This window comes from Natator depressus, chromosome 19, assembly GCF_965152275.1.
Source record: "Natator depressus isolate rNatDep1 chromosome 19, rNatDep2.hap1, whole genome shotgun sequence".
Lineage (NCBI taxonomy): Eukaryota > Metazoa > Chordata > Testudines > Cheloniidae > Natator > Natator depressus.
In genome coordinates this window covers 4595803-4615592 of record NC_134252.1, presented here as the reverse complement: position 1 = coordinate 4615592, position 19790 = coordinate 4595803, and the positions used below count along the sequence as shown (strand labels likewise).

At 43.5% G+C, this 19790-nt stretch overlaps 1 protein-coding gene across 1 annotated transcript; it reads left to right on the top strand.

Moving 5' to 3' along the window:
- The first annotated feature begins 1398 nt into the window (after positions 1-1398).
- C19H1orf94 (chromosome 19 C1orf94 homolog) lies at positions 1399-19036 on the top strand. Its single transcript, XM_074934550.1, has 6 exons — positions 1399-1664; positions 10894-11561; positions 12782-12951; positions 15024-15098; positions 17292-17476; positions 18961-19036. The coding sequence occupies exons 1-6, from the start codon at positions 1399-1401 to the stop codon at positions 19034-19036; spliced, it is 1440 nt and encodes a 479-aa protein (XP_074790651.1).
- The last annotated feature ends 754 nt before the right edge of the window (positions 19037-19790 follow it).

The window sequence follows — 19790 nt, the reverse complement described above, 5'->3', positions numbered from 1 at the left end:
ATATTAGACTGCACATGGAGTGGGGATTTCAAAAGAAGGTGCAACAGCTGCAGTAATGAAAAAAATCCACGCCCAAGTGTTGCGCCTGCAGATGTTCAAAGGCACTTTGACATGTAAAAATATGACTTTTGCCTGCCTCCCCCGCCTTTTTTTTTTCTTTTTTGGCACAGTCATACACACGGTGCACACACAGACATAGGGGCTTTGGACTCACAACTGCCAAATGAATTTTTGCAGATATAACCAGTGCTTCTGAAGCTTGGCCTGTGCTGGCTTCCTTCTTCCCATTCAGATTCCACTGCTCTCCCCAAACCAAAATGTGTTTTAACCACAGCTGATAAATCTGTCCACAGGTACAACCTAGTTTAATAATTCTCGCACCTCATGGCCTTACGTATCAGCAGGAACAGGGCTTGGGAGCAAGAAGAATCTTCATTAGCTGTAGCAGTATTAAGGATTGTCTCCTCTGTCAGGCTGTGCTACTACCTGCCCTGGGAAGCATGCTCCCAGCTGCAGTGTAGTAGATATATAAGGCTGAGCCAGCAAAAGGCAGTGGTGACAAACATAAGTCAGCACACGGCAACAGGAATTGCTGGACCAGATCATGCTATACAGCCCAGCATCCTGCATCAGTTAGTGGTCAGTGCCCAATGCTTCAAAGAGAACGTTAAGAAAAAAAAAAAAGTTCCAAAAGCAAAATCCCATATCCAGACACCCGCAAATGCTGGCAAATTCTGAAACGTTGTTTCTTGGGCCCATCTGCAGAACAAGAGGAGACTTGGCTAGCTGTGCTCCTGTTCCTTGGATTGGAGAAACAGAGGTAAACAGCAGGACAAGAGATCCATACCTCCCTGTTCTGAGTCCCACACATGCATACTGTCTCCCAAGTAAGTCCTCCGGTCTCTTTGCTTCAGTTTATCTCTGTGAGAGAAGGATAAGGAGGGGACCTGATATGGGGTAGGGGAAGGGACACATGGCTGAGGAGAGGCCCCTTACCGTCACCGGAGACACCTTGGGGGTAACTCCCTCTATGCACCAGGGGTACATTAAATACAAAGAACAAAGAAAGGAGGAGGGGAAGGTTAAATTATGGACCTGAGAATACATGGAGTCTGGAAGTAGTGGCGACTACATGGAGACTGGTCCCAGAGGCTGCTCTCAGCCTTGCTTGGCGGGGAACACGTGGCTCCTTCTTCCACTTCTTCCTTTGGGTGGTGCTGGCAACCCTAGAGCTGTTTCCGCTTGTCGTCCTTCATACCAGTTGCCAGGCCGCAGGGGTTCTATGGTTACCGAGTTACCATGGTTTGTTGTTTTTCATTCCATTCTGTACCCACAAAAACACTTTGTTAAAAAAAAAAAAAGTTGTCTTTTGGTCCCTGGGTGGGAAGAGACTGAAAGATGCTCACAGGTGGGAGTGGGCTCCAGGGTCCAACTATAAGCCCCAAAGGCCCATTTCCTCTAGGACCTTTCCCAAGACACATCTGGATCCACCACAACACTCCTCAAGATAGCTTGGACAAAGCCTGTCACGAGATCTGGAAACGGGTTCAAGGTCTTTCTGAAGAGCTCCAGCCTACGTCAACGTCACCAGTCCTGCAGCCTACCTGTCACCCAGTCTTGTCATCAGAACCCCTCAGAGAAGAGGGCAGCAACTACCTGAAAGAGTGAGTGTTCTCAAAATGTCAGAGAGGAGATCACTGAGCAACTCCAAGTGGAAATTCACCCCTCTCTTACACCCTTTCTTCCCTGTAGTAGCTTTGAGAACATGTGTACAAACAGAGTAGGTAAGCTCTCAGACTGGGTGAGATAAGGGACCGTGGTTGTTTATTTTCACAGCACCAACCCAGAGGGCAAAATGATCTCCTCTCCCTCCACACGTTCATTTTCCTACGCAAAACGCCCTGTGATGCCGAGCCACATCTGTAATTCTGAAGCACAGTAAGCAGCTGCTGCATTCAGTTCCCCACCGCAGCTTTTTTATTTAAAAAAAGATCAAAATATTTACAGTAAGAAGCAAAAGCAGCATTCAAAAGAGCAAAGCAGAAAATTAAAATGTGATACTGTAAACAGCAGATCTTTACAAAGGAAAGCTGAATTTGGCAGAGAACTTTTTTCTGCCAAGTCTCTCTCCACGGGGTAAGTCATCGGAAGGGAAGGAGGTACAATTTTCAAATTTAAGAGGGAAGTATTTATAGTATTCTCCTGAAGCAGGGCGGGGGGGGAGGGACGGACAAACAAACAAACAAAAAGTAAAATTTGCAAACCCAGCAATGAATTAGCAGAGGATGGCAACTGTCCTGGTTTTAAGGCAAAACTGCAATACACCAGTCAGGGTTGCACAGACTGGGCCCAGCCAGCTCTGATGCAGTTAATAAGTAACATTAGAGCTTAAATTGCTTTATAAAAGATGAGTTAGTATCATTTCTCCCTTTATACAGATGGGGAAACAGACTGAAGGGAAGGGATTTAACCAAGGTTACATAGTGAATCGGTGATATGTATCCAGGCATAGAACCCAGGAGTCCTGACTCCAAATCCAGTGCCCTATCCATGCTAAGTGTACTAAAATCTTGAAGGTAGGCTCCAGAAGACATGAAGAGTCAATCAGGCTCATTTCTCCTCTCACATCCAGGTGAATCTGGAGTAACTCCACTGAAGTCAGTCTCCAGTGCACAGCTGGGGTAAGTGAAAGGAGAATGCAGGCCCAAGCGTCTTTATGAGCCAGATGTTCATCACAACAGTTAATGCACTAGTGGAAGGCGCTCAGATATGATGATGAGAAAGGCTGCACAAGAGCCTGTGTAGAACAGAATTAAACTACTACTAAATTTTAAGTCCTCCCCTATTTTAATAAATGAAATTGACCCTTAAAGCACCAGAATTTTTGTTTTTTAGCAGTGAGTTTAGTTAGTTCTGCAAGGGCAACCAACCTAACATTATCCCTTGCCAAAGTGCCTCATAACTGCCCTGAAACTATCATACCTAGAGGGGAAGACTAGAGCGTAGTTCCATACTCTCTCTTTCCTTTACATCTGTGCTGCGTGACCGCTCACAAGAGCGCCAGAGCCGTGGTGGAGCTTCTGAGGGGGACACCTGAACAAACAGAAACTGGACTGGTACCCATCGAACTTGTTTTTCATGCAATGAGAGAGGCAGTGAGGGCCGGTGGACAAGGTGTACTAAGCCTCGAAATCAGGAGACCTGGGTTCTACTGACACCTCTACCATGGAGCTGCTGGGTGGCCTTGGGCAAGTCACCTCGCCCATTCCCTCACAGCCTGTGTCTTGTCCGTTTAGGGCAGGGGCTGTCTCTCACTTTGTGTCTGTACAGCAACTAGCGCTATGGGGCCCTGATCTTGGTTCCTGTACAAGTAATAACCGAACTGCCTTCAGATAGGTTTTGGTTACCATTGACCAAATGCCAAGACCTGTTTCACTCTACTCATTTGAGTAATCTCTCCGAAACTAACGCTGATGCTCAAATGAGCACAGGGAGAGGATTCCAACCTGGGCCATATTTTTACCATTGACCCTGGAGGTATAAGTGTCCTTATCCAACTGCCAGGAGATCCGTTCTCCTGGAGGAGAATTTATAAAAACCTCACGGTCTATGCTGATGGGCAATAAAGGTCCATGTATTACCTGATTCGTCATCTGCAACAACACTGGGGGGCCAAGATTAGTCCTAGTGACCTTGCTTGATTTAGCAAACTTTAATTATTTTAAAATATTGACTTATGCAAATCACAGCTAAGTTCATTTTAAATGCATCTGGAATCTTTTGAACAAACAGTTTCACCTTCCTGGCTTTGTTATTGGAATATTTAGACATAGGAGGATGACAAGGCACTGGAAACATCCAGAGCCTCTGTTCTGTTTTATTCATATTGTGACCACGCCTAGTAGACCCAATTGAGATCAGGGCCCCATTTTGCTAGGTGTTTTCACACGTCTAGTAACAGACAGTCCACTACCTTGAAGAGTTTACAATCTAAACAGATGAGGTAGACAGGAAGGATGGCTAAGGCCCTAGTTTAGGACTTGGGAAACCTGGTTTCAAGTCCCTTCTTTGCCACAGACTTCATGCCTGCCCTTGGGCAAATCACTTGATTCCAGATCCTCAAAGGTGCCTGAATATCTCTGCGGATCTGGGCCTTAGTGTCTTTATGCTTCAGTTCCCCATCTGTAAAATGGAGATAACAGCACTGCCCTGACTCACAGGGGTGTTGTGAGGATACGTACATTACAAGATTGCAAGGCGCTCAGACACTGTGGTAATAGATGCCATTTGAGTACTACGATAGGAAAAACAAAAGCTGAGCCCATTTTACAGATGCTACACTAGGACTTATGACGATATTGCAGCAAAGAATTTGCTTTGTATCCAAGCCCCCTTGTTATTATTTGTACTACCTTAGCACTTAAGAGACAACCCCTTAAAATCTCAACAAACAAGTCCTCCCAGTGGCAGAGCATGGAATAGAACCCAGGCCTCCTGACTTCCAGTCCCTTGCTGTAGCCAATAGCTAATGGTGCGCCAGAGAGTTATACCTATACACCCCTGTAGGTATCACACAACACTAGCTGAGGATCCGTCTCTCTCCAAAGGACTTCCTCTTTCACCTCCCTGACACACACCTTCCCTGCGTCGTGTGAGCTTTCCCCACTGACAGATCCTTGATTCTCTCCATTTTTTGCTTTTTGGGTCACTATGGTCTATGTCCAATACAACGTCCCTTCCCAACCCCTCGGCGATCCTTCTGGGATTAACATTCCTACCCTCTCAGGTTTGAAAGGACACTGCTCTGCGTTTGGCTCATGGAGCTGTTTGCCCGTCTAGGCTATTTTACATCTATCCAGTGGGATATCTACATGTGGTCATTTTCTAGCTTTTGTATTTTAGCATTAAAAGTAACCCGTGGCCATGCAACTTCACAGCAGCACCATGTTCACCTGAACAGGACAGCAACAGCACAGACAAAACTCAGATCTTTCTCCCCAAAACATACAAGTTCCCCAGCACTTGCACAAAAGCAGCAGCGTCATTAGCCATATAGGCTCTAGGATAAACAGTTGATCAGTTCCAGTTCTATCCAGCAGAGGACAGTGGAGTACACATGAACTTACCGGTCTTATATTTCACTGATGTCAAAATTTGACTCAACTTAGGCACTGAAACCAGATGGGACATTCTCTTCTTCCTATACACTCTTGTGTGTGGCAACACACATTTTTGGATGGGCCTTCACCACTGTTTTTAAAGGAGGCCTGAAACACTGCAGTAGAGATTCATGTTTGCATCCTCATCCAGCACTAACAATTTTTCACCTGTAGTTTGATTCAGGGAGATTATACTGACTTTGCCTTTTTTTCGGTGTTATGTATACTGAACTACTGAGCGAATGATATACTGTTCAAGAGCTGTTAAGCTGAAGGCCGAAGGCAAGCAGCCCATGCACACGGTGTGTGTATACACATGCTCGCATGCACAGAGTCCTATATTCCAGAAAAACCAGATATCCTACACTGTTTGCTGCTCAGAGATTGGATGGATAGGTGGCAGTTTTTCCTCAAAGATTGTGATCTTGTAAACACACGTGCTTAATTGTACATGGGGGCGGAGGGGAGTGTACAATTGGAGTAAATGACTCTGCTCATTTGTGCAAAGTTAAGCACGTGTTTGCAGGTTTAGGGCCTCCGTCAATACTTAACCCAATATCCCAGCACGGTGTCAGGGATTACTGTCATGCTGGAGGTCCTCGCCACTAGTGAGCATTAAAGACTCTGTGGACCTTTTTGAATAGGGTGACCAGATAGCAACTATAGCAAAGATAGCAAAACACGGGATGGGGGTGGTGGGTAATAGGTGCCTATATAAGAAAAAGTCCCCCAAAAACGGGACTGTCCCTTTAAAAACAGGACATCTGGTCACTCTATGTTTGAATGACTAGGGTTCTTAAGTCTAGTGTGCAAATTCATACTCACATACTCAGAGTTTTTCTCCCTTGATTTCTTCTGCAGTTGCAGGTGGATATGGCAGTCTTCACTTCCAGCCCTAAGCTTTTATGCAATATTCCTGGATGCGGTTGAACAGGAACTGCATTTCCTACTCCAGAAGTGGCTGCATTTTAGACATGACTGAAACAATACTTCAGACACGGTTGTGTGGTTTAACGTTTGTGGTACAATTTGAACTTGTTGGATGAAAGGCATTGTAGAAATGCAGAGCATTACTGAAAAACACTATGCGTTACAGTCAGAATTTAGAGGCGCTCATCTGATACTGAAGATTTGTCTGCATCTCCGCATTTCTTTACAGATGGTTGGATAAGAATTGGTGAACGGGTCATACAAGAGTAGACGGAAAGTCTTGGTAGCATCTTAGAACTCTGAATTTTCCAAGGGGTGGTGTTTCCCTTCCCGTTTGTGTCTTTTCACCCCATCAGCTCTCAGTGCTGGCTCACGGTATTTGCTTGATCCTTTAAGCTGTCCCAGCTACACAAGACTCTCTCCCTTTACAATACCTAGCACTTACACAGACTCTTGAACCACAGATCAAAGCAACACCCTCTTCAATTTATGGATGGAGAGACTGAATCAATGTGGTTAAGTGACTGTCCGAAGGTCACAGAGCAGGTCAATGGAGAACTGGAAACATAAACTATGTCTGGTGACTTCTAGCCCACTGCCCTATCCACTGGCTGGCCACACCTTTCAAGTTCTTCTCCACTTTTAAAATTGGCTGTAAAACTTTCCTTCTGTGTTTGCATTAATTTGGTTCTGAGAACTGATGTGCCATATGAAGAATGCTTGAAATAGTTCTAAGGAAGGGGAAGTTTTATTTGGAAGCAGCGATAATGATAAACCATCATAGAGATCAACATGGATTCGTAGATTTTAATGTCAGATGGGATGGTTATGATCATCTAGTCTGACCTCCTGTAGAACACAGGCCAGAGAATTTCACCAAGCAAATCTCACCATCTCTGCATCAAGCCCCATAAGTTCTGGGAGAACTAGAGCATCTTTTTTAGAACACCACAATCTTGTTTAAAGGCTTCAAGTGGTGCGGAATCCACCACACCCTTACGTAAACTGTTCATCTGGTCAATTACTCTCACTGTTAAAAATATGAAGCTTATTTCTAGTCTAAACGTGTATCTCAGCAGCTTCCACCCACAGGAATTTGTTACGCCTGCGTCTGCTATAATAAAGAGGCCCCCTGCCATCAGAAATCTCTCCCCTGCATAAGTACTTCTAGACTATGATCAAATCACCTCTTAGCTTCTCTTGGAGAAACTAGATACAGCAAGTGACTAAAGAAATTCAGTGTAAGGCAGGATTTCCAGACGTTGAATCATATTTGCAGCTCTTAATCCTTTCCAATTTGTTGACATCCTTTTTAAAGTATTGTCACCAGAACTGGCCCCAGTATTCCAGTAATGGTCTCACTAAGATACCATAATGAACGGTTTTAACGCCTGCCTACTTCTGCTCTGTATTGCCCTGCTAATACGTCCAAGGAACCCATCTTTCTTCTCCCAGTGCAATGTACTGGAGCTCAGGTTCAGCTGGTTAGCCACCATGACCCTTAAATGCTTTTCTCAGTCACCGCTTTCCAAAACATACCCCCCATCCTAGTAAGTGAGACTTGCATTCTTGCTTCCTTGAATGTACAACCTTGCATTTAACAGTATCACACACACGTTTGAGTGAGCCCATTTTTTACCATGTCACCAATTTGTGTCTCATCAGCAAACTGTACCAGCAGGGATTCCATGTTAGATATTTTTTCCCTTTATGTGGATACAAATTGCCTCGAACAGCCTCGCCACCAGCAGACCTTCTCTCCCCTTTCCTAAATTTACTTCCCTTCTTGAGGTTTGGCTTCCTGTCTTTATCAAAGACTTCCCAGGACATTGTAGCACCTAGATCCTGAAAAAGCCTCAGGTTGGAAATCTCTGATGGCCCCATTTGTGCACCAGGTGTGATGGGAATTGCACCAACTGACCCTTCCCTATTCTCCCAGCGCATTCTGGGATACCTGGATTGACCACAAGACAACAGGACTAGATGTGATCAGGGTACTTGACACACCAAACCCTTATACAGATGCTTACCTTTACTCACATGAGTAGTCCCACTGAAACCAATGGCAAAACCACATGTGTACATGACTGCAGGGTCAGGGCCCTAATCTGTACTGCAAAGGTAGCTTTGAACTGGAATGGAAGTCAGAGGCGGGGAGAAAGGTTATACCTTTTAAAAATATTAAACAGGCTGCACTTCACCACCTCCCAAAAACACCCCCGCCAAAACTGACCAGCTGTTTCTCTCCACAGTATTTCACTGAAGTTTCTTGGTTATTTTATTTTCGGACGAGAAGAGCCAGGCAGTTTAAAATCTCTGATAATTACATAGTGAGTCCATAATCAGACATAATTAGGTGAATTTATAATTGATGATTAAGAAGTTTGGCAAGCTATTTATATGTACATGTTTATAACCCTGGCCATCCCGTTCCGCAAGTCAATAAGGATAACCAGTTTATGCATTAAGTTACTAATCACATTTGGTAATAAGTGAGCAAACTGGGTCCCTCATCACACAAGTAATCAACAGAAGGCGGGAGTATTGTGAGCAGGCAACCATACTGGAAAGATCCATAATTAAAAAGTTATTGAAAAGAAACCAATTTCTGACCATGAATGTGCCCATTTCACCACTGTCCTGCACCATATGCCATCAATAGATTGCAAGCTCTGTGGGACAGGAACTGTCTTTTTGTCCTGTGTTTGTACAGCTCCTAGTACCTCAGGGTCCTGGCCCATGACTGGGCTTCTAGGTGCTGCCACAAAACAAACAAATAGTAACACAGCACGCTAGGGCAGAATGGGTGTAAAACATTACCATTGTGATTTAGGAGCATTTCATACTCACTTTGCACTGGTGTGCGTGGTTGCACAAGATGCAGCTCAATGGTGAATCGGGCCTAATAGATTTTAAAATTGAGTCAGTCATGCCCTGTCATCCAGTCCCACCATCTGGCAGACACAAGCTAGGGACACCCAAAGCATAGGGTTACATCCCTGACCATCTTGGCTAATAGCCATTGATGGACCTATCCTCCATAAACTTATTGAATTCACATGGAACTCATTCTAGGACTGGGATCTCTGACTGCAACTGGAGTTGTGAGTCTAAGCTCCTCTGGAGATCAGACCACTTTTAGGTCAAGAGTACTGATTTAGGAGCCTAGCTTTGTGCACCCAGTGTGTGCAGTTTGGATAAAGAACTTGAGTGTTGAGAGAGAGAGAGATTTGTATTGCATGTAGCCGGTGATTGTGTATTCCCATTAGACTTCAAATTCAGGGCTATGTTCTCAGAACATCAGCTTGATTGACATTGAAGCCAATCTCATTGCAAGCTGCACTAAAAGATCAAACCCAACTCTGCCTTCACTGACCTCTAACCTACCCCCAATGCTTTCAGTAAACATTTGTTCTACCATTAGTTTGCCTCCCTCTGCAAAGGAGCTAGTCAATATGTATTGGTCCCCTAAATGGCCAAAGGTAGGAAAAGACAGTCTAGTGGATAATAGGCTACTGGACCGACTGGGAGATATTACCTCACCCATCTTGTCTCTCTGGAATTCTAGAGACATTATTATTACTAGCTGACAGTCTGTGATGTAACACAGGCATAATCCATAAACTGTATAAAACTGTGGGGGGGAGGGAGAGCTCAGTGGTTTGAGCATTGGCCTGCTAAACCCAGGGTTGTGAGTTCAATCCTTGAGGGGGCCATTTGGGACCTGGGGCAAAAATTGGCGATTGGTCCTGCTTGGAGCAGGGGGTTGGACTAGATGACCTCCTGAGGTCCCTTCTGACCCTGATATTCTATGATTCTATGAAAGCCAAAAATGGCTGAGAACGTAAATTGGATGGTATTAGACTGACCATCCCAGTGATGATTAAGCCTGGTGATATTCTAAACAATAAAAAGCTCTCTGACATGCTTCTAGAGGTTTCCATCACTTCACACTGACTCTACAGAGATTCTTGGCTTCAGAGTGGCACCCAGACAGAGACACAAACCTGGAATTTTATTATAAAGATTATCATCTGTATTACTGTAGCATCTAGGAGCCCCAGGCATGGAGCAGGGCCCCATTGTGCCAGGCACTGTACAAACACAGAATAAAAAGATAGCTCCTGCCCCCAAGAGCTAGGTTCAATTCTCTGCCTACCTGTGAACTCTCTCTCTGATTTGGGGCACGTCACTTAATTTACCTGTGCCTCAGTTTCCCCATCTGCGAAGTGGAGAGAATTCGTCCCTACCTCACAAGGGTGTTGGAAGGATCAAAATTCGTTAGTGATTATGAAACTATAGTGATGACGGCCATTTAAAAACAGCCACACAATGTAGGCTTCAGTGGAACTTCATCTATACTAGGGCTTTGTGGTGGCCCCCTCCCCCCAAATTGTGATGATTTCATCAACATTTCAAATTTCAGTTAAAAAGGAGTGGAGGCGGAGACAATTCTCTCTCCCCATTTTTCAACTGATTGTCGGAAAAACCCCCACTGCTAACAACTGGTAAGGCCAGGTGAACTGATGCTGAACTCAATACTGCAAATATTGCAAAACTGCAAGCATATTGGGCTTGGCAACTAATTCATACACCCCTATTGTCAACAGTAAGTCATTTTCCTACTGTAGACAAGGCTTGGATTTCATTTTGTAGCAAAAATATATTTATAGACCCAGAATTTACTTTAAGCACCTCTCTCATAATAATTCTTTGCGTTCCCACAATGTGTTTCATCCAAGTTGTCTGCAGATATCCTTGTTGAATGTGCATTAATTGTGTTAGATTTCTCTCTTTCATGTAGATTGTTGGAACAGAACTGTGTCAAAGATGAGATTTCCCTTCTGGTGGAACAGGAGTACTTGAGTCTTACCCAGGAGAACATTAGCGGGACAGATATGCAAGGTTTAGAAGGAAGCAAAAAATCTGCCTCTACTTTAAATCAGAGTTCATCAAACAACAGCCTTTTCCTGCTTTCCGATAGGGACCAGTTGCTAGATGAAACAGAAGCAGTAGAAAGCATGTACCGAGCAATGATGGGAAGCAAAGAAAGGGAGATGAAACTCAGGTCTCTCTGCGACGCTCAGCTTTCTACAAAATCCACCATTGCTGGGATTCTGCGCCCTGCAAAATGCACCTTCAAGAATGCAAGAGGAGTGGACAATGGGAGCAGTAACCCAGTGGCTTCAAACAAAGAGACCAGTAAGTCACTGGTGCCGTGTCCATTGAAACACACAGAGGCTGCCAAAGCGCCAGATAACCAGATGGTGGCGGAGGAAACCAGGCTGACCAAGGACTACCTACCAAGTAACATGTTCAGTTCCCCCACCCATAAGGAGAGCGCAGTGGTGCCTCCGCCTTCGACAACAGCAGAAAGCCAAGCCCCTGGGCCAAAGAAGCAGCTCCCGGTGTTTGCCAAGATCTGCTCAAAAACTGATCCTGACTCTGTTCCTGAGGGACTTCAGAACACAGGTACAGGGTGTTTGGAAAGCATAATTTGGGAATGATTGGCGGGGGGAATAAAGTAGAGCAAGAGATGTTTAAAATGCAGCCAACATCGAATGGGAAGGGACCCCCTGGGTCGGGTCTAGTGCCCTGTGATTGCAGGCAGCCATAGACAACAGGTATGGCATTCACTGCTATATACAGAGATGTCATTTCATAGGGGACAAACTCAGTGGTTCTTAACCTTTTCCATAGTGGGATCCACTCCCAGCATCCTCCCTGTCATCCAGCTGGGATCTATGCAACACCCTTCTCCCACTTAAAAAGATGGGAGGTGACCCCAATATTGAGATCCCATGGACTGGCGGATATGACTGGTAGCTTTTTAAAGAAGCCAACTTGAAAGTTTGTATGGAACTGCCTTACTATCTGCAGCACTTGATGCCAGCCTGGTCAGAAATAAATCTTGCACATATCTCTTTCCTTATGTATTAGCAAGGGTACCATTTTCATGGTGGGCAAAACTGAGATGATCAAGGTTATGGAATAAATACTGAGTTTGGTTCACTGCCAAGTGAAAACAATAGGACTCTTTCTATTGACTGCAATGGGCACTGATTGGGTTCATAATGCATTATCTCACACTTTGTGAGGTAGAGTTAACCCCTACGGCCCAAGATTTTTCAGAATTAACTCAAGTATTTTGGGGGCCATAATTTGTTCGTGGCCCAATTTAAGACACTTTAAAGGAGCCAGAAAGTACTGAGCACCCATCCTCGGTAACTCCCTATCAGATGTCTCAGGATGGGCACTCAACATCAGTAATCCATTCTGAAAATCTTGGTCTAGGTTTATTGAAACCCAGAGATGCTAAAAAATTAACGCAAATGAAAAACTAGTCAGTTTTCCCCCCTAACCTTAAAGAGGTTTTGAATGCAATGCAAAGGGTCTTGTCCCATTCTTATTCTAGCTGAACCATTTCATTCAGCCTTATCCCTCAGTTACATTTAATTCCAAGTCCTCTCGTGACTGGATGGATGGGTCCTACTAATTAGAGAATTTAAAATGCTAATTGTTGAACTTGGGTCTCAATACTGAAAGATTGTAGCCAGTAGAAGTAGTGGAGATCTTCAGTAAATTTTGTTTGTGGGCAAAGCACACCCTTTTAAGTTAGGCTGATCCACTGGAGCAAAGAAAAGCCCAGCACGTCTGTTGACTAATGTGTGTAACCATCTTTTGTTTTATAGTAACTACGGCAGCGTCAGAGAAGAACAATCTCAAATACAATGGGAACGTTTTCACCCCGCGTTTTGCCACCACTTCAACGACCACCTCCTTAAACCAGCCAGTGTGGCTCAGTCTGAACTATCCTCCGCCCCCGCTCTATCCAAACCATTCAAACTTTCCACAGTTCCAGGTAACAGAACAATAAACATGCAGCAGATCTAAGCCTGGCAAGCCTGTGGTTGCAGCCCCCACTGCTTCTAAACCTCCTTTTTGCTTTGTACCATTGGAAGGAGCTGAAAGGAAATGGACTGCTATCCAACTTTGAGCGCTTCGGGAGAAAAAACGGGGGATAACTTTGGGTGGCAAACAAAACATAAAGAGAACAAGTGGTTTAGTGCGTCAGGGGTGTTCATGCTTCACTGGGAGGGTGCTGAATTGATGAGACATAGTGAGTTATGACTGACCATGCTTTGTACCCGTTTTCATTCCTAGGTTAGCACCAGTTCAGAGTTTTCATTTGCTAGGATCCCCAAATGGATTTTTGATACGACCGCCATGTTTGCAGATAAGGATGCCAGAACTAGGGTTGCCTGTACAACCTTAATTTAGTCTCAAGTTGCCGTGGGGGAGGTCTAGGTTGGATATTAGGAAACACTATTTCACTAGGAGGGTGGTGAAGCACTGGAAGGGGTTCCCTAGGGATGTGGTAGAATCTCCATCCTTAAATGTTTTTAAGGCCCGGCTTGACAAAGCCTTGGCCGGGATGATTTATTTGGTGTTGGTCCTGCTTTGAGAAGGGGGTTGGACTAGATGACCTCCTGAGGTCTCTTCCAACCCTAATATTCTATTCTATGATTCTCCTTGTGTGTATACATCATGCCTGACTATTTTTTCCACAGGATCCCGGCCTCATTCAGTGCACAGAATGGATGATGCTCACTCAATGAGCAACTAATCAATATTTTGTTTTCTCCTCATTCTGTGCCTGGCCCCAGGCCTTATTTACTGCACACAATTACAGCCCACATCTGAAGATGGAAATGTTAATTTCCTCCTGAGCTTTTCTATTGTGCTCATCATCATTATATTATCTAGGGGGGCTCACAAACATGAATGAATTCATTTTCACAATATTCCTATAAGATCTGGGAGGGGTTCTGATGGGAAACCAAGGCACTGCAGTAAAGGTCAAAAGTATCCATTAATTTTGGGTGCCCAATTTGAGACCTCCAAGACCTGATATTTCTGAGTATTTAGAACTAAATAGCACTTCAAAGCACAGCTCCCATTGACTTTAATCAGCACTTCTACAAGTCAAACACCAGGGTCTCAGGTCAGGCACCCAGAAAATGAGGAATACACAACTGGTGACCCCCCTCTGAAAAATGTGGCTTAAGTGACTTGACTAGCATCACATAGGAACTCTGTGGCAGAGGTAAGGATAGAATCCAATTTTCCAGGGTGGTATTTAACTACCTTAACCATGAGAACATCCTCTCTCTTCCTGAAATTCCCTGCCTCATTCAATACATATGTGGAATATTTTGATTTATCTGTACCAAGATTTTCTGGTGAGGGAAAAATGTTCCACCAGAAAGAAAAAAAAATTAAATCAGCTCTATTCTTCTCCTTTCACTTAACATGTGGAATAGTTTCTTCAGTCATGTCCCACCTTCCACCAATCTTATCTCTACATTTCTCTTATCCTCAGCTCACTCTGTTAGATTTAACACTAGATACCACCCTAGCCGTATGGCAGAGTCTTATCATCCCTCTGGCCTGTTCACACTGGCTCACCCTATCCAGTTTCAAAGAGATTTGAACACCCAGCTCCCTTAAACCACTTTGAAAATCTCATCCTTAGGACTAAGTTCTTTGACTGGCCTCAACCCAGCCTATCATTTTGTGGGTGCACTTTTGCACTCTAATCAACTACAGTTGTATTTAATAGGCATTCGCCAGCCGCTTGATACGTTCAATGACAAGTTAGCTATCCTCTGCATGCATAATTAATCCTTCTCTCCTGGAGGTCAACAGGAAGTTGAGCTCATTGCAAAACAGGATGGAGAGCGCAGAATCTACCACAGAGAGCTGTAATGTAGAGAAGAAACCTAGACTTGTGGAGAGTCTTGGCCAAAGATATTAACTAAATTCAGCTGACCTCCATTCCCTTGAACAAATAGCATGTCCTTGAAAAGACAAAGGAGCGTACTGCACAATACAAATAAGACCTAGTCAGTCATGTCTTTTGTATTTTAACAGGGTTTGTATCAGCAGAGAGCACGGATCCCATACCAGCAGACTTTACACCCTCCCCTAGGATGCTATTCAAGACAGGTGTGTCTAAATGGTTATAAATATGCCTTCATTTGCAGAACACAGATGCTAAGCATCAAAAATTAGACAGAGCTGTTTGTCATGTGGCATAACGGACATTGATAGCTGTGCAAAAAAAAAAAAAGATTTGGGGGCCAGATCCTCAGACGGTGTAAATCAGAAAAGCTCTATGGAGTTACATCAATTTACATTAGCTGAGGGCCTGGCCCCAAACCTCTAACCAAAATATCCAATTGTATATGCTCCATTTAGTGTTAACTTAGGAAAGTCTTTTTTTTCCTTTGTAAAGAATGGTACAATCAGCATCATGAAATGATGCATTTCTATTGTGAGTTAATGTATGAATGAGGAGGAGAACACTGGATGAGCTGCAGTGAGATAAGCTATGACAGTAAGAGGCACCCCAGAGAGCTGGAGTGGCTTGGATGTCACCAGGAGAGTCTCAACAGAGCTGATCTTGTGCATGTCACTGCAGCGCTTCTGGTCTCAGATCCAAACTGGTTTCTCAAGTTGGGGCTGGGGAGCTAATACATTAATTAGGGAAAGTGCCATCACTTTGAAAGGGCAGCAGTCCCGGAGAATTTTGCAGTGTCCTGCAACACCCGCAGTATTATCCCAGGGGACTGGGGGGAAAAGAGTATAACCATATTCTACAGAAATGTTACCAGATGGTGTAGCAGTGTAGTCTAAGGCTCTGGTCTTGACAGCCAGAGACCTGGGTTCTCATCCCAACTCTGCTCTGTGACCTTGGATAAATTTTCTTGTGTCCCCTCCCACCCTTCACCTGTCTTGTCTATTTACATTGCAAGTTCTTTGGCCAAGGACTGTCTTTTCCTCTGTAACTGCAGAGCATCTACCATAGGTGGGCCCCGATTTCAGTTGGGACAGTAAAACTGCTCATAAATAATAATATAGATGGCATAGATGGTTTTGGGGGTGGCCAGGAGTCAGGACTACATGGGTCCAATAGCCTAAATTCTCATCTATACATATGGTGGATCCATGGTCATCACTGCAGCCTAAGGACTATGGAGTGGCTCTCTCCCTGTTCCATATGCCGGCTCTGCTATAGGTGAGGAAAACAGAATGCTGTGTCCCATGCCGCATAAATTCCCCAGCCAAGCTAATGGAACTTAGGGGGTTGTCCAAGAGGTAGTTTACTTTTCAGCAAACACATTTCTGTCCTAGAGAGTCTGTACGATGCTTTGACTCTGCTTGCTTCTTCCATCTTTTCCTTCCGAAGAACTGACAAGACTTTAAAAAAAGGATGGCACTTTTGTTTGAAAAGGAACCAAGTCACCAACTTGTGGGCCTTTCTCTGGGCAAACATGAGCTGGGTCCCTTGTAGCCACTAAATTAGCTAATCCCTTCTGGGCATTCTCTCCAAGATAAGGAGGCTTCTATAGCAAGATGCAACCCACCCAGCACTCAGACACATCAGCTTTTTCCTCTTCCATTTCTGTTCTATAGGAGGGTGGGGTGAAGGGGAAACCCCATCGGATCAAAATTTAAGAGCTGGGCATACCACATAGCAGACATCACTGCAACTCTCTCTCCAAACAGAGAGATGGCTGAGAAGCACTTTCATCATGCTGAATGCAACTGAATCAGATCTGAATGACACCACGATTTCTTTGTATGATGAACAATAGGAAGTAGAATGAGGAGCTCTTGTCAGCTTTGATATCCTTGACATGTTTTGTGTCATTTGCAAGGCTTCTGTAGGAATGGGTGCAAAAATACGTGTTGTTGTAGCTGCAGCTAATTGTCATAATGTCTTAAGTGTCTTGTGAGCTAGATTTTGGGAGGTGCTGAGTTCACTTTCAACCCCTTTGACATCCGTAAGAGTTGAACGTTTAAATTCATCTGGTCAAAAATGGTGATGGGGCAAGGAAAATATATATATTTCTTTTTAAAATGTCCCTGTTTTATCAAAGTTAGAAAATTCACTGACTTAAAAAAACAACCCCCAAGAAAAAACAAAACTCTAACGAGACCCACAGTCATTAAAAAAAGTAGAAGGGGATTTTTGTGCAAAAATGTCATGGAGTATTTTCCCTTTTTAGTATAATTTTTGCATTTCAAAATTTGAAATATTTCATCCATCTCTAGCTCCAATTGGCATCTACAGATCAGGCTGTAAAAGGTTTTACTTCACCAACTTCTTGCTCTTTGTTTCTTTACCATCTGTAGGTAACTCCATACAATCCACAGCAGATTTTCCGGTCACCTTACACCCCTTTATTGAACTATATCCCTCTGGTCCAGCCCGGTTATTCATACCAGCAGAGGAACCCCTCCAAACCATCTAGCAGCGTACGTGATCCACCAGCAATGGCGGGTGATGGGCCGCAGTATCATTTTTCTCATTCATATGGGTACGTCCACACTCATGTGTGGTCTAGTTCTCATAGCACATCATGGGAGGGTTTGGTGAGTTACAGTAAAGCCACATGGAGCTACTGACTGGAGCTAGTTGGAAAATGGAATTTCCATCCAGCTGGAATTTCTAACTTTTCAAACTGCTTTTAATACCCAATCAGAACAAAAAGTCAAAATTTACAACCGAATAGAATTTCCAAAAAATATCAATCCAGAAACGTTTTGTTGTGATAATGTTCACTTGTTTCATTTCTGTAAGGTTGGAACATTATAATATATTATAGAAAATTCAATATGAGTCCAAACAAATGAAACAAAAGTCAAAACCAAACGTTTTACCTGATCTAAAAAAAAAGTCAAAATAATTTATTTCATTTATTTTCCAGCAAAAACATTGTGAAAGTTGCCATGTTCCTGCAAAGCGTTTCGATTTCAACAAAACTATACTATCTGATGGAAAACTGCTCCATCTAAAGTTTCCCCCAGCCCCATCAGCTCCACCCCTGACCTTCACTGCATGTTCTGAGATGAGTTGTCTTCCAGACACAAAACCATTCATCTTGAGTCTTAGTTTAAAGAAAGGGAAAGTCGTAAGAACAAAAATAAGAGAGAACAGTGTATGTGTGTCTCCTCTGCAACATACAGCATCAGCCCTGCCTTGCAAAAATGACAGCTGTCCCTGCACACAGGCAGACTTCGAAATGTAAAGGGTCACTACTCAGGAAACAAAATGTTAATGGTTACACAGCTATATCCATCAAAATAATGATAGAACATTAAAGGGGAGGTGGAAGTTGTTTTGAATTTCTAGGACATTTTTCAAGTCATGACAAAATTTTCAGTCACCAAATTCAGGGTGGGGTGGGAGGAATAGCACAAAATTAGATGAGACTTTTGTGAAAACAAATGCTTCCCCTTTTCAAGAGGGGGCCAATCTAAATGTTTCAAATTTCCATTTTTTGTAGAATTTATGGAGCCCAGCAAGGACTAGCAACCCAAGTATGAATCTAAGGTCCCTGGTGGACTTGTACCGGGGCAGCTGGCCCATGCAGAGGTGCACACCACTGCATCTTCACTCCTATTGTTACCCTTGCTAGCTAGATTAAAACTAGCAGGGCTATGTCTACCAGCTACATTTCACCTTAATTTGCGGTACAGACGCATCCCTAGACATGATGGTTAAAATGCTGGAGGACCACTTGTTTGTAACAAGAGTGGGAAAGTTTAGGGGGAAGAGACAAGTATCTATACAAGGCCTATGACTCTTAGGGCTGGATTTTTAAAGGTATTTAGACATCTAACAATGCAGATGGGATTTTCAAAAGCACCTAGCTGTATCTTTAGGCATGTAAATACCTTTAAAAATCTGGCCCTTCATCAAGATTTCAAAAACTAATCTCAAAAGGAAGTGTGGGGGGGAGGGGGGGGAAACTGTGGAGGAAATCATAATGAAACTGGATTTAATTTGAATGTTTTTCAGGTTTAGTTCTACACCTGGTGGATCTGTGAGGACAAACCCATATTTCTCTTCCAATGGGAGTGGTATAAACTTTTAGATCATCTAACTTTTTGACACATCATCTGGAGACCCTGAAGCTTCAGTCACTGTTAGGAATTCTGAGGTCAAATAAGGACTTATTTTGTATTTCCCACAGTGAAGATTTCTATCTAGAATGAGCCTACATGACTTGTGCATAAAGAAAAAGCTACACAACAATTCATCCAAAAGAGGAGAGTTTTGTTTAGCGGAAGCAAATGAGATTTTTTTTGGGGGGGGGGGGGTAAGATGGAGAGAAATAATAAAACAAATGTTTTATTTATGACAGATGCCTAAGCTGCTTAAAACTGAATTTTGCTGTAATAAAGATGGCTGATATAAAAAGGATCATGACCACAAATTTCAGAGGCGATAACTTGAGTCGTGTATTCAAAGTGAGATTAACACACAGGCATTCAGTAGCTACGGGGCTTGATTCTGTGGAGGAAATGCTTGTGTCTTGTATCTGGAACCATGATACTGATCTACGTTTTAGCATTAAGGAAGAGGAAACCAGAATGCCTGTACAAAGGAACTTATTTTACTATGTTCCCTTTATTGAATTCAGAGTTTCAGGCTCTAACATTTGAAAGTGAGCTTTTGCCCTTGCAACATAGCTCTTGCTTGGGACTATATCATTAAAACAGCCTCAGAGTGGTAGGCGATCTACAGACAACTATGATGGATGTCTTTCTACCCTAGTTCAACAATAAGCTGTTGGTTTAAATGCAGAAAGGACTGAATGGAATTATGTGGCCTGTTACGCTGGAGGT